At 52.9% G+C, this 12,932-nt stretch overlaps 2 protein-coding genes across 2 annotated transcripts; both read right to left on the bottom strand.

Annotated features, from left to right (window-relative positions):
- Positions 1-287: 287 nt before the first annotated feature.
- PPDPF (pancreatic progenitor cell differentiation and proliferation factor) lies at positions 288-2,539 on the bottom strand. Its single transcript, XM_042832379.1, has 5 exons — positions 2,412-2,539; positions 1,707-1,795; positions 1,125-1,202; positions 852-948; positions 288-599 (listed from the first exon to the last, which is right to left on the bottom strand). Exons 2-5 carry the CDS (start codon positions 1,759-1,761, stop codon positions 488-490), a joined length of 342 nt encoding a protein of 113 aa, XP_042688313.1. The 5' UTR covers positions 1,762-1,795; positions 2,412-2,539; the 3' UTR covers positions 288-487.
- Positions 2,540-6,637: 4,098 nt separating this feature from the next.
- On the bottom strand, positions 6,638-12,932 carry LOC122167666 (tyrosine-protein kinase Srms-like). Its single transcript, XM_042832412.1, has 8 exons — positions 12,574-12,932; positions 10,638-10,759; positions 9,723-9,889; positions 8,671-8,809; positions 8,107-8,265; positions 7,445-7,626; positions 7,146-7,302; positions 6,638-6,831 (listed from the first exon to the last, which is right to left on the bottom strand). The coding sequence occupies exons 1-8, from the start codon at positions 12,927-12,929 to the stop codon at positions 6,638-6,640; spliced, it is 1,476 nt and encodes a 491-aa protein (XP_042688346.1). The 5' UTR covers positions 12,930-12,932.

Genomic DNA, 12,932 nt, shown 5'->3' with positions numbered 1-12,932 from the left:
AGCCACACAGGGAGAACAGGGTGCAGCAGGCGCCTGTAGAATTGCAGTGGTAAAGCCAGATCCTGCTCATATGCAAAACACCCCTGCACCAGTGAGTCATGCTGGCATGACCACGCTGTCTGGCTCAGAGCTACTCACCTCCTGCAGAAGTCCCTCCCAGCATTATAGCCATGCTGGAAACACTGGATGGAGACTGCACTGCCTCCAGGATCCATCCCATCCTCACCCATGGCTTGATCCCAGACTGGCAGACCCCTCACCACAGAAAAGAACAACCCACAGCATCCTAAAAGGCTGCTTGAGTTTATTAGTAGCCATTGTACAAGTACAAAGTCAATTAACGCGCGTTACCGAATCTGCACAGAGTTGCATCAAGAAATAGTAAAAGGCTGGTGTAGGAATTGCTGGGAGATTGCTGCCTTGTCTTACCCCTAAGCAGCACATACATCTGCAAGCAGGTCTGCAGGGAATGGAAGGGCCATGCAGCTCAGGATGAGGGCCCGATGCCCGGCTCACTGGCATGCCGCCTGCGTCCTGCTCCTGCTGCTGGCACCAGCCCACATGCCAGAGGCCCCACAGGCACTGGCAGAGCTCCCGAGCTGCAAGAGAGCAAAATGCTGGGTCAGGAAAGCAGCATGGTGCTTTGTGCTCAACCTGCCTTTTTTTCCCCCCCACAGTCTAACAGCAGGTGGTGAAAACCTCCGAGATGCCACCCATGGGGTCAGGATGCACCATGGGGACGTGGTTCCCAAATAACCAGGTTAGGCTCGTCCTGAGGATGTGGCATAGGCATCCCTGGGTGCTGCACAGCAGCTCTGCCCCCATGTCTTTATCCAGAGCAAAGTACTCACCTCTCTGGGGACTCTGACACAGTTGTCATGGCAGGGTGATTTGTCTTCCCAAAGAAGAAGCTGGCCCACCACTGGCCAGGGTCAGATTTGGGCAGACCTAAGGGACAGCAGAGGTCAGTGTACACTGGGCAGCCCCACTGCCATCCCAGAGGAGAGGCTGGGGCAGCTCCAGTAAGTGCACAGCTGCATGCTGTCCTCAGTGCTTCCACATAGATTTCTAAAGGCAGAATGTTCTCGCTGGGACATGTAGGGAATGTATTCCTATGCACTCACCCGGGTGGTGGGGGATGACCTCCCCAGCATACTCAGAGCTACTGCAGGAGCTGTTGCTGGATGTGGAGCTCAGACGCCCTGCAGAGAAATTGCAGCCATCAGGAAGGAAACACGGAGAGGTGGCAAGTTGGCCAATACAAAACACCTGAATACTTCTGCAGGAAAATACTTCCACCCCCAAGGACATTATTTAATGGCTTGGCCTTGCAAGGAACACTTCAGAAACCTTTACAGATGTCTCAAGGCCAAGAGGATGCTGATTCCTGCACTTAATTTGCACAGCTTTAGCCTATATGCTGTAAGCCTGTTCCTAATCTGAGGTCAAAAGAAATATTTCAATTCCCTTGGAGCACAAAGCCCCCCCCCAGAGAGGCAGCAGTAGCTGCCATGGCCCAGAGTGGCTCTGCAGCTCATTTCCACAGCAGCAGTGCATAATGCCCTACAACTCATAATCCTATAACAGGTAGAGGAGCTGGCACGACTGCTCCCCAGCTGGTCAGAGCTGCTGGGCACCCTTCTTCCTTGCCAAGGAGATCCTGTGGGCTCCCAGTGACTCCACACCCCCACGTGCTCTGCTCTTACTTCGGTGATAGTTGTGCGTGGCCATAAGCGAGCCACTCGATGGGATGGAGGCCATGGCTCTGGGTCCTGGGTTTGTGCTGATGGAAAACCTGCAAGTAAAGGAACAGCCACGATTGCAGAGGGACCAGACTGATTATTTTGTAAAAGATTTGACCACACCAGGTGCGACGCCCAGCAGAGTCCTCAATGTGTGTCAATGTGCAGCCGTAGAGCTCTGGCTCAGAGCTTTGTGCAAAGCCAAAGTAATTCCCTTGAAAACAATTGCTTGCACAGCCTCAGTGCAACAACTTCCTGGGGCCCAGCACAGCTGTTTTGCTTCTCTGCAGCTATCCTGTTACTTTCCTCGGGTCAACGCTTCGGAGTTGTGAAATCTCAGCGTGAAGTTGCATAAGGAACAAAGGTGGGGATGCAAGTTCAGACTCTTTGCAGGGGGTGCAGCCCAGCTCCCACCGGGGCAATGCACCCATATTGAGCTGCAGCACCAGGGAAACTGCGGCACGGTGCTGCTTGGGCTCACCCCCACGTGTCAACCACACGGAACCACACCACGATCAAGGAGGATCAAGGGTGAACGAGACCCAACCAGCCCCTCCTAAAGCAGCCTCCTCCCCGCTTCCCCCCAACGCACCCCTGTAACGACGCTCAAAGCTGAGCTATCCCACCTTCCAGCACCCCCAACCCATCCCTGAAGGCTCTGCAGCGCACCTGGCCGGCACTAGGGCCCAGCGGGGTCCGGAGGAGGAAGGGGAGGGTAAAGGGACCCGGCGGGGCCCCTCCGAACCCCCGCCGGAGGGAGCGCAACAACCGCGACCGCTCCGCACGGCCTGAGCCGCGGCGCTGCTGGCCCAACCCCCCCCTCTATATTTATAGAGCAGCTGTAGCCACGCCCGTCTCCGCACAGCCAATCAGATTTCGGGGAGTGCATAGACACGCCTACTCTGTCACGAAGGGGGCGGGGCTTGTGGGTGGAGCGCGCTGTAGTGGCGGGGCGGGTCACGGCGAGTTCCGAAGTTTTGGACTTGGCTTTGAGATTTGATGCAAAGACATTTGAAAAAGGCGAAGCAAAAATACTTTTCCCTCACGAGAAAAGCTGTCGTTGCCTCTTCACTCTTTAAAACTGTAGCACAAATGGATAAATATCTATGCGAAGGGGTTCTGAACCACTGCATCTGCATCGATGTTGCAGGAGAGGTTTTAATTTAGGAGAAAAAGCCTTGCACCACCCATACTGAAGCACAACGAGCCGGACGGTGGGGTTCCTCCCCCTCTCACCTGTGATTCTGGTCGTTAATCAGTTACTCGTGAAGCATGGGGCAAGCAGCCAGGCTGTCCCCAGCTCCCCTACTGCCCCACAGCAGTGCTCCTGCAGACCCATCGGCTCCAGGCAAACAGCCCCAGCAGCTCTGAGAGCAGCCTTGGCACCACCTGGCTCGAGGCTCTGCTGTCCCACTATAGAATGCTGCAGCAGGTCCAGGCTGTGCTCCAAGGGGCCGCTTCATCTCCGTGTAGATTTTTTCCGTAGAGAGGAATATCGTTGCTTTAGCTCACATTTGTTGTATTTTAATAGCAGTGCTTTAGGGCACAGCTCCTTGCTTTACTTGGCAGCTGCACAGCCAGGCCACGAGCACGTCCCCATATAACCCTGCAGCGAAGCATTGCCTGTGTTAGCTGGAGCCTGGCCAACAGCCCCAGCCCTCCCTAAAACAACCTCAGGGCCCCTCACACAGGCTGAGCTGTGCCTGATGGTGTTCAGCAGGCATTTGGATAATGCCCACAATAATTTGCTTTGACTTTTGCTTAGCACTGAAATGATCGAGCTGTTGGACCCTTCCAGCTGTTCTATTTCATTTCATTCCCACCACTAATGATAAGAGGAAACCCAAAACTTTCAGAAGACTTTAGAGCTGCCTGAAGGCTGCACTCAGGTTTTTGGTTTTGCACCCAGGAAGGTGAGAGTGACCCAAGGAGAGGCCAAGTGTCATGGCAGGGTCATGCCAGAGAGCACAGCGCCAGCAACTTGGTGAACTGGGAATTGCAACTCAGCCCACACCTCCCTTTACTGATGCATTGTGCACCAGACTGGGACAGTGAGAGATTCACTGGGTGACACAGGAGAGAAAAGCAGGGTTCCCCATAGTTCCACCTAAAGACCTCCCCCTGTTTCCATAGGGCTTTCTGTTGGAGGAGCACATTGCTCTGCCACCAAGTGCAGCACTCCACCAGGAACCAGTGTCCCCTTCGTCACCTGCTGCCCCATGCTGCTTTCCAGGACTCAGCCTTTTGGCTGTTGATTAACTCACATATTTAGGCAAAAATAGCTTGTGCTTTCTGCTCGCCCTTGGCCCTCATTACTGCCCTTGTGCCATCCCTCTGCTGTCAGAGGAGCTCCTGCAACAGCCCAGTATGAGAAATATTTTCTTTCACTTCCTACATTTTGCTACTTTGGGATTTCTTTTTTTCCTTACAGAAACTTTGCTTCTCTCTGACCCTTCACAAAGGCTCAAGTAGGGCGTTAAAAATAGGAACAAATGACACATAGCTCTCATACGTTGCCTTAGTCTGGCACTGTTTCCAAATGCCACTTGGACAACTTGGGTCCATGTAGAGAACACGTGCCAGGCTGAGACAGAGCAGCGGATGTCTCTAATAACACGTGTCTGCAGTGCCCATCCAATGGCAATTTGGAAAGGAATGGGGCCCCTGCAGCTAGGGCACAGCCAGGTCGCCCATTGCATCTCCAGCTCTGGTGGGAGATGAGGCTGAGATCCTGTGATAAAAGAAAACATAAGTCCTGCCCAGCTATTCCACCTTCATTCCAAAAGCAAATATAGACTCAGAGAAATGCCAGAACCCAGCAGACAAAGCTGGAGACAAACCCAAGCAGTGCAGCAGCTGCAGAGGAGGAAGGAGAAGCTGCTGTGAGCACTGCCAGCTTGGCTATGTTCTCATATCCCTGCATCCCCTCTCTGCATTGTGACATTGCTGCTGCATGGTGAGCTGCTGCAGGACAGCCGCATGCAGGACGAGTGCACGCAGGCTCCAACCTGCAACCCTGAGCATTCCCAGCACCTTCTGCTTCACTTTTAGCACCACCTCGTGGCAGCAACTCCTGCAGTCTGCCCTGCTGCAGAGGTCCTGCCATGAACACGTCCCAGTACCTTCCTGGCAGGCAATAAATCCATCACCTATTGGATGCAGCTTCAGACTTTGGTTTCGCTTTAGACTGTGCTGTATGTGAGTGCTCGATCAGACTGCAAAATGCTTTCAGGATGAAAGTTTCCTCTTGCAACCATTGCCAAACACCACAGGCAGCCCAATGGGTTGCTTTTTCCCGATGGGAACAGTCAAGTCCAGAGCTGCACCTTTCCCTGGACATGGACACAGCTCACGAGCATCACAGCTCCCGAGGGCTCAGGAATTAGCTGGGGGCTCAGAGGAAATGTGCCCCGATCCTGGAGTATTACACACCTAAGCTGCATTTCCACCTCCCCTTTTTCCAGGCCCCTGATCACAGAGCCTTGCTCAGTTAACACTGGATTCTTTTCTGCTATGTTGCACAGCATGGCTGCTTCTCAGACAAGGAGAGCAGTGCTTAAACTTTTTAATTTCACATACTCCATAAACACTGTCCCTGCATCTTGGCATTGCTCCCTCTGCTGTTTTTCAGTGGATTCTTTCAGTGCTGCAGGGGCAGCCCAGCCCTGGAGAGTGCACGTGGAGTGGGCAAAAGGAACAAACGGTACCCCTGGGTCCATAAGGAGGAAGTTCAGGAGGCTCCCAAGATGGTGCACACCAAAGGACTCTGTGAGCTTATGGAAGCATCTCTTGGCTTTGCCCCATGGGGAGATCTGTGCACCCTCAGAGCTGCTCCCAAGCAGAAGAACCACAGCTGTGACCCTAAATCCCAAACTTGACCTGGCTATTTTCCAGGGACTCCACTCCCCTTGCGCACTGAAACATCCCTCATCCCACCATGGTAGCTCTCCTTGCAGCTGTAACACCAAGGCCTGGTGTTTGCAGGAGCCAGGGGGCCTTAGGAAACCACAGCAATAAATTAAATGCCTCTACACTGCAGCATAACAGGGTGAAGCTGTCTTACCTGCAATGCTGCCTCTATTTCCAACTGTCAACCCATCCCTACCATGCCCAGGGAGATGGTGGGATCCCCATACCTGCAGGAGTTCAAGAAACACGGAGATATGGCACTGAGGGACATGGTTAGTGGGTATGGTGGGGTGGGTTGACGTTGGATTGGATGGTCTTGAAGGTCTTTTCCAACCTTCATGATTCTACGGCTCTGTGAGAAGGCATGAAGGTGACCAAAGCAAGGAATTGGAGAGGAGCAGCCAGGACAGGAGCTGCCTATTTCCACCTGGAGAAACAGAGACCAGAGACACTTACATTTCTGTCTGCACACAAAATGTTTCCATCTGGATTTGCAAGAGTGGGACTGGTTGCAACCCACTGCCTTTTGGCACAGCAGCATGCAGAAGGCAGCAGGGATGGAGGCACATGCATTTATTGACAAGGACACCAGACACACAGTACAAGAAAACCAAGCAGAACCACAACTAAAAACAAACTGCAAACCTTCATGTTGGTGTGGGGATTGGCAGGAACCTCCCACCTACTGGCTGAATGGAGCTGTGAACTGGGTGATGTCTTCACTACCATGGGGCTTTCCAAGATTGCTGCACAGCCAAGCTCCAGTAATGAATTCACACTTTCATTTCCTTTTCCCTTGGCCACCTCCCTGCATCCTCACCAAGAGAGTCCAGGGGCTGTTTGTTGGGTTTTTTTTAGGGGGGGGTAGGGGAGGGGGATGGGACACGTGCTTTCCTTCAAGTCCTATGGGAGGGCAACCATAAGGAAGGAGATGTTTGGCAAGAGCTGGCCCAAAGGGAGTTTTGCTGGAAGGATGGGAAGGTCCCTCAGGACAGGGTGTTGAGCAGCCGCCTGTAGATGAAGCCCAACTTCTCCCGCAGTGCCAGGAAGGTGGGCCGCTCCTCCGTGTTGCCACTCCAGCACTCCAACATGATGCTGTAAATCTCAGGAGGGCAGGAGCTGGGCCGGGGAAGGCGGTAGCCCCTGGTGATTTGTCGTATGGTTTCTTGGTTTGTCATTCCTGCAATGGAAGAGAAGATTTCCTTCACCTTAATGTTCCCGAAGGACTTACTGAAGGTAGACCTGTAATGGGCCAAGAGATCAACGAGTGTTGCTTGGAAACGGCTTCTGCCACAGGTTTGGTTTGAGAGAGATCATTCAGTCCATACCACCTTCCAGATCCCTCCGCAAACACCAAAATTCCCCTGAACAATAACCATATCATGTGCCAGGAGGTGCTTCCACTTCCATTGCAGAAGGGATAATATGACAACTCCTGACACTCTGACTTTTGAAGAGCATGGGCAAGATACTGGAAGGGACCATCAGCCCTACCTTCATATGGGATCTGCCCGTATGTGAAGACTTCATAGAGCAGAATGCCATAGGACCAGACATCGGATTTGAGGGAGTAGGTGCGGTAGTTGGCTGCCTCAGGGGCTGTCCATTTCACTGGGATTTTGGTGCTGCTGCTGGTGGAATAAATGTCATCCTGAAAAACAAAGGGAGACAGTGTTTGAGGGCTTGCAAGATGAGTGCAGCTGCTGCTTATAGGGCTTTGCCTTGGAGGCCATGGGAAGGGGTCAACAGGTGATGGCTGCAGTGTGGGGCAGCTCAGTGACCCACTGACTGACCTTGAGGAGCCGGGCCAGTCCAAAGTCAGCAATTTTGCAGGTGAGCTCCTCTCCCACCAGGATGTTTCTGGCTGCCAAGTCCCGGTGGACGATGTGCTTCTCTTCCAGGTATCTCATCCCATCTGCCACCTGGCAGGCAATGTTGAGCAGGTGGGAGGTGCCCAGGGACTTCCCTTCAGGACCTGTCAACCCAAATGATCCAGGCATTTGAGGCAAACTAGTAACATTTATTTTAGGGTGTTCAGGTTTGAAAGGAGACTCTGTGCCAGCAGTGTGGGAGATGTGGGGAACATGAAAGAGTCAAATCTGAGGTGAGGGCTGTGCTGTGTGGTACATTCATTATGGCCATGTGCTCATCAGGAATGGGACTGCGTTGAGCCTGAGGAGCAACTTGTGCTGCAAGAGCATGCAGAAGCCTGTAGCTTGGTCAAAACTGAAGGTGACCTGCTGCCATGCAAGTCTGCTCCCAATCCATCCTACCTGCAAGCTCCTTCTCCTCCGGCACCAACTGCTGCCAGAGCCCCAGCCCAGAGGTCTGGAGGAGGAGGGATACACCCGGCAGAAAAACAGGTCTTGGTGGGAGCTGTTGGTCTTGTTTCCCTCAAAGTCTGATTACCAGGTTGGGAGAGGAAATAAAAGCCAAGAAAAATAAGCTGACGTACTGTTGAGGTAGCTGTGCAGGTTGCCTTTCCGCATGAGCTCGGTGATGATGTACACAGGCTCATCCAGTGAACAGACAGCGTGCAGTTGGATCAGCTTCTCATGCCTCAAGCGCTTCAGGTTTTGAATCTCCTTGGTGAAGTCTTCTGCCTTCATGTCAGCTGATGGAGAAAGCTGCTGTGAGCCCTTTCTCACTCAGACCTTCAGAGCTCTGCACCTCCCATCTGACATAAGGACCTTTATCCTCCCTGCGTCTCTCAAGCCTGGTATTTGCACACCCTGCATCTCAGGTCCAAACACCCATGAGATGTTTGCCACTGGGCTTTGGATCCCATTTTCATTGTCATTGTTCCATCGAGATTTACCACAAACCTGCTGAGCCATTACGTAGAGACACAGCACAAGCTTGTACAGGTCCATACATGGCTACATGCCAGGTCCTACCACAGTTTGCTTGACGAGACAGACACAGTGACCAAGAGGACCAGGAAACAAAAGGGCATGAATGCCGTGGCAGCAAACAAGACACTCGGTAGATCACCATTATCATCTGCCCTTCCACGCACCTTTGATGATCTTGATGGCCACAGGCACTGTGTTCCTCCACAGTCCTTCCCACACTTCTCCAAAGTAGCCCTCGCCCAGCTTCCTCCGCAGGGTGAACTCCCAGCGCGGGCGCTCCCAGCCATCCCTCTCCGGGGGGGTCTGCAGAAGGGACATGGCATGCTCGGACCCACTGGGACAGCCTGTGTCAGCTGCTGGTCCCAAGCAGGGCAGGGCAGGGACACATCAGTGTCATGCATCCCTGGAGGTGCCCGAGGCCATGGATGGGCAACCTGAGCTGGTGGGGGTCAACCAGCCCTTGGCATAGAGGTTGGGGAGCTGTAAGGTCCCTTCCAACCCAACCGTTCTGTGGTTCTATGATAGTGCATAGGTAACTCCTCATCAGCCCCCAAAGATGGCTTTTTCTCCATTTCCACCAATGAATAAAAAATGAATAAATTAATATCATTACATATTATGGCTGGTTTAGGCTTCAAATCATTAAGCATTTATCTCTTAGCCCATTTCACTCTCCAATTATTCACATATTTAATTGTTATTTCTAAGCCATAACTAGCAAATGCAATTCTAATCAGGGAGTGAGCTAGTAATTTGGGATTTGTGCCATAGCTGAATTTATGAGTGCCACACTAATTGGCATGAGAACCATAGAAAAGCCAAGTGGTCTTATTATTCTCTAGGAAAAATCTGGAAGAGCAGCTATTTCCAGACTCAGTATTGAAGGAATTTGTAACAACGTGGTTTTGAGTCTTTGTCATGGAGCAAACATTTCAGAAAAGGCTGTGCCGTTTGGCCAGGCCACAAGCTGGGCAAGGCAGCTCTCCATGCACAAAAACACCAAGCCCAGCCCTAATACAGCCAATGAATGTGACCTGGAAGTTATGCTAACAGTATGTTACAGCTTTTAGTTTAACAAAGCTTGAATCCCAAATGGATACGTGCTATTTCTGATCTTCCCTACTTAGCTTCTTTCCTTTCTTCCACATCTTTTAGTCTCTGACCCACCCAACCAAGCCCAAATGGAAAAGCAGCTGGGGGGCAGCCTTGTACGCACCGTGGGGCTGCAGGGCTGCAGCAAGGGGCTCTGGATGACCTTCCAGTTCTCGGTGTAGAAGGCAAGCAGCTCCTCCATGTCAGGGAAGGGATGACCCCTCTGGATGTACAGGCTGCCTGCAGGGCTCTTGCAGATGCGGAAATGGCTGACTTTGGTGTGGTTGCGCACTGCAGGGGAAGCCCAGGGGGAGAATCTCAGCTCCTTCCCATGTCCCCAGTGTCCCCTCCATTGCCTCTCCTGGGATATTTAATTCCTTCTAAAGGAGTCCCAGGGTTCACCCCTCCTTCTGGCATTGCCTGGCTCAGCAGACTGCCAGCTACAGGCGGTGCTGGAGCAGAGAGGAAATGCTTTATGTGAGGAAACCATTCCCATGCAAATGAGCTGCTCAGAGAGCGTCTGAGTTCATCGCCGCGTGGGGTTGGTGAATCAGGAGCAGCTGTACCTGCAGAAAGCATGCTGCAGCACAGAGCTATGGCTTGCCAGGAGCTGGAGATGTTTGACTTGGATCAGACCACATTGCAATGACGCTGCCTGGCCTGAAACTCCCCACGCTCAACTTGCTGTGCATAGGAGCACACCAGGCCCTGACACCTTGCAGCCGAAGTCAGACCCCAAAAGCCACCAGAACGAAATCCCAGGAGTTAGTGCTGCAAAACTGTCATTAAACTGCTGTAATGTGCTCATGGCTTTCATACTTCAATGGAAACGATGCACTCTCCTTTGCCACAGTAACGCAGTGATCCATACCTACAAACTGTTCGCTTTTAGGAAGCAGTTAGCTCCTTTTAACAAGGTGCTGTAGAGCACTCCAAGCATATTTCTCTTTTTCTCCCAGTGCTGATTGAGCTGCTCCTGGGGACCAGCCTGGCTCCTTTCTCTGTGCTCATTTTCTCAGGATAATTACCCCAAAATTACCTGAGAGAGAGTACTCGCCCCTGCTGCTCTCACTGTCCCGGACAAGGAAGGAGCCATGCTGGTTGGGAGGCGAGAGGAGCAGCTGCTCGGCCTCACTGCGACTGATCTTGCTGAAATACCACCTGGGGGAGAGTAGAGGGCAGTCAGAGCTGGGGCAGATTCCCAGTAGGGATGGGGCAGAGTGCAGTGGTGCTGTACAGGCTGTGCACGGGGCAAGAATGAACATCATAGTGACTGCAACGGGGCTGCTTTGTTTCACTGCTCTCACAGGCACTCGATGCATTTTATCACAGCTTTCCAACTTCAAATGCTTTCTTTGTGTTTCGTTGGAATGCTCAGCAGAAGGTGCCTTTCATCCTTCTCCAAACAATCTGCTCATAGCCACGTGCCCCAAGACCCAAATAATTCGTATTTCCAGTTCATCCTCTGCATGCACTAGGGCAAGGCTATAGGCTGTTTTATCTTCGCACCATGCTCAAAATTGGGAAGTTCTTTCTCTTTTCCCTTCTGATGGATACAGCTCCAAAGGTGGCTCAGGAGCGCCCATTTCCATTTCCAGGGAAAGGATGCACATTGCCCCACCTGGGAAGGAGGGTACGGGACCCCAAATGGATCCCCAGTTTGGGAGTTTTCCTCCCACAGCTCTGTGCACTGCAGCTGCCCTTTGCTGCACCAGATGCACTGCTATCAGCAATGCTGAGCCACGAGGGAGTACCCAACCAAACCCTTCGTTCATGCACGAAATCTCCAGCAAGAAAAGGCAGGTTGGTGGTTGGGGCCCGACGCCTGTGTGACGCACAGGAGCCCGAGGAAGAGGCTGCTTCCTTCCAGCTAGGATGTGCAAAGCCGGAGGTTTCATCATTAGTCAGGATTGCCAGCATCTGCTGTGTGGGAAATTAACCATGATGGGCTTACTGCAGCAAGGCAAATTAGCACCCAGCTGAGACCTGTGGCTCCGCACAGTCTGTGTGCTCCCAGCTCGCTTCGGCTGCCCCTTGGCATCACCCTCACCTCTGCTCTCAGAACACATATAGATACACAGACACAAACACCCACTCCACTTCAGCCGATGCAATAGGAACACGGCAGGGAGCCAAACCCACCAGGCATGTTGCAGGTGCAGTCCCAAATCGAGCCAATTTGCCCCAAAGTGTAGGCAGGGTAAGGAGCGAGGGAGGGGCTCTGGTTGCAATTTGAGCCCCTTTATCTCAGCATGGAGGGGCTGCAGGAGCCCTGAGGGAGCGCAGGGATCCCACACCCACCCACATCCTGCTCACTGACTCGGGGCCTCAGGGCTCGTTGACTCAGTGCAGGGGAGCACCGATGTCTCAGGGCACACTTTACCCAGCGTGTCATGACTGGGCTGCCTTATGTAAGGATGAGTCCAGGCTTTTCCTGGATGAGGATGGTAACCCAGTTCCACACAGATGGGAGAGGCAACAGCAGGGAGGGGAACCCCATCCTGGATGCACCAGAACAGTGTAGGCATGGCTTAGTCCTAATGAATCCTGACAGCTCTCAACTCAAGCACTTCTCTCTGTTCTCACAGGCTCTTTGGAGCTGACACAAGCTGGACCTGGTGATTTCCTCAGCTCCATCCCTCCCCACTGTCTCCCCTTAAAGGGAAAAGGAACCAGAGCAAGCAGGGACCTGTTTTGGTACATCACTGAACCATGTCTCAGCTGAGCACACCTACTCCTGTGCTGGAATGATGCACACAGGAGGGGGACCAGCATAATTGTCCCCAGCATGTCCTCAGGCTTTGCCCACCATCCTGAACCCTCCACCCCACTGCTATCAGCTCCCTCACAGGGACGCCCAGGGACAGGCAAAGCCTCAGCACAGCCGCATGAAGGTTCCCATTGCCATTCCTGGGCAGGGTTGTGCTGCTGCAGGGCCACCCCCCACCCTACACACAGACAAGTTGGATACTTACGGTCGGTGAGCAGAGGTGCCCTGGCTGAGGTTGGCCACATACGCAGCAGGGACGTATCCCGTGGCTGGTTCCCCCAGCAGCTTCCTGGCTAAGACATAGTCCCCTTCTTCTCTGAGGACACGCAGTTTGTCCCCTGCATTTACACTCAGTTCATCTGCACTGCGGGCTGTGAAAGCGTATAAAGCGATAAAGAGAGAGGACTTTGGGATGAAGGAAACGCAGCTAGGCTCCGAGTGCAGCGAAACAGAATCGGAACCAAAGTACCCCAGCGAGCAGCTATCCGGCCCTGAGCGTGGCCACAGCTTGTTCCAGAAGGATGTCAAGAAGGTCAAACGCTTGCGGACAAACTGCTCCATCCC

This window comes from Centrocercus urophasianus, unplaced genomic scaffold (assembly GCF_019232065.1).
Source record: "Centrocercus urophasianus isolate 14NV4802_14NV808 unplaced genomic scaffold, USGS_Curo_1.0 seq_38, whole genome shotgun sequence".
NCBI classification, from domain to species: Eukaryota; Metazoa; Chordata; class Aves; order Galliformes; family Phasianidae; genus Centrocercus; species Centrocercus urophasianus.
Note: the sequence above shows the minus strand (reverse complement) of the source record. Positions and strands in the feature narration are given on the sequence as shown.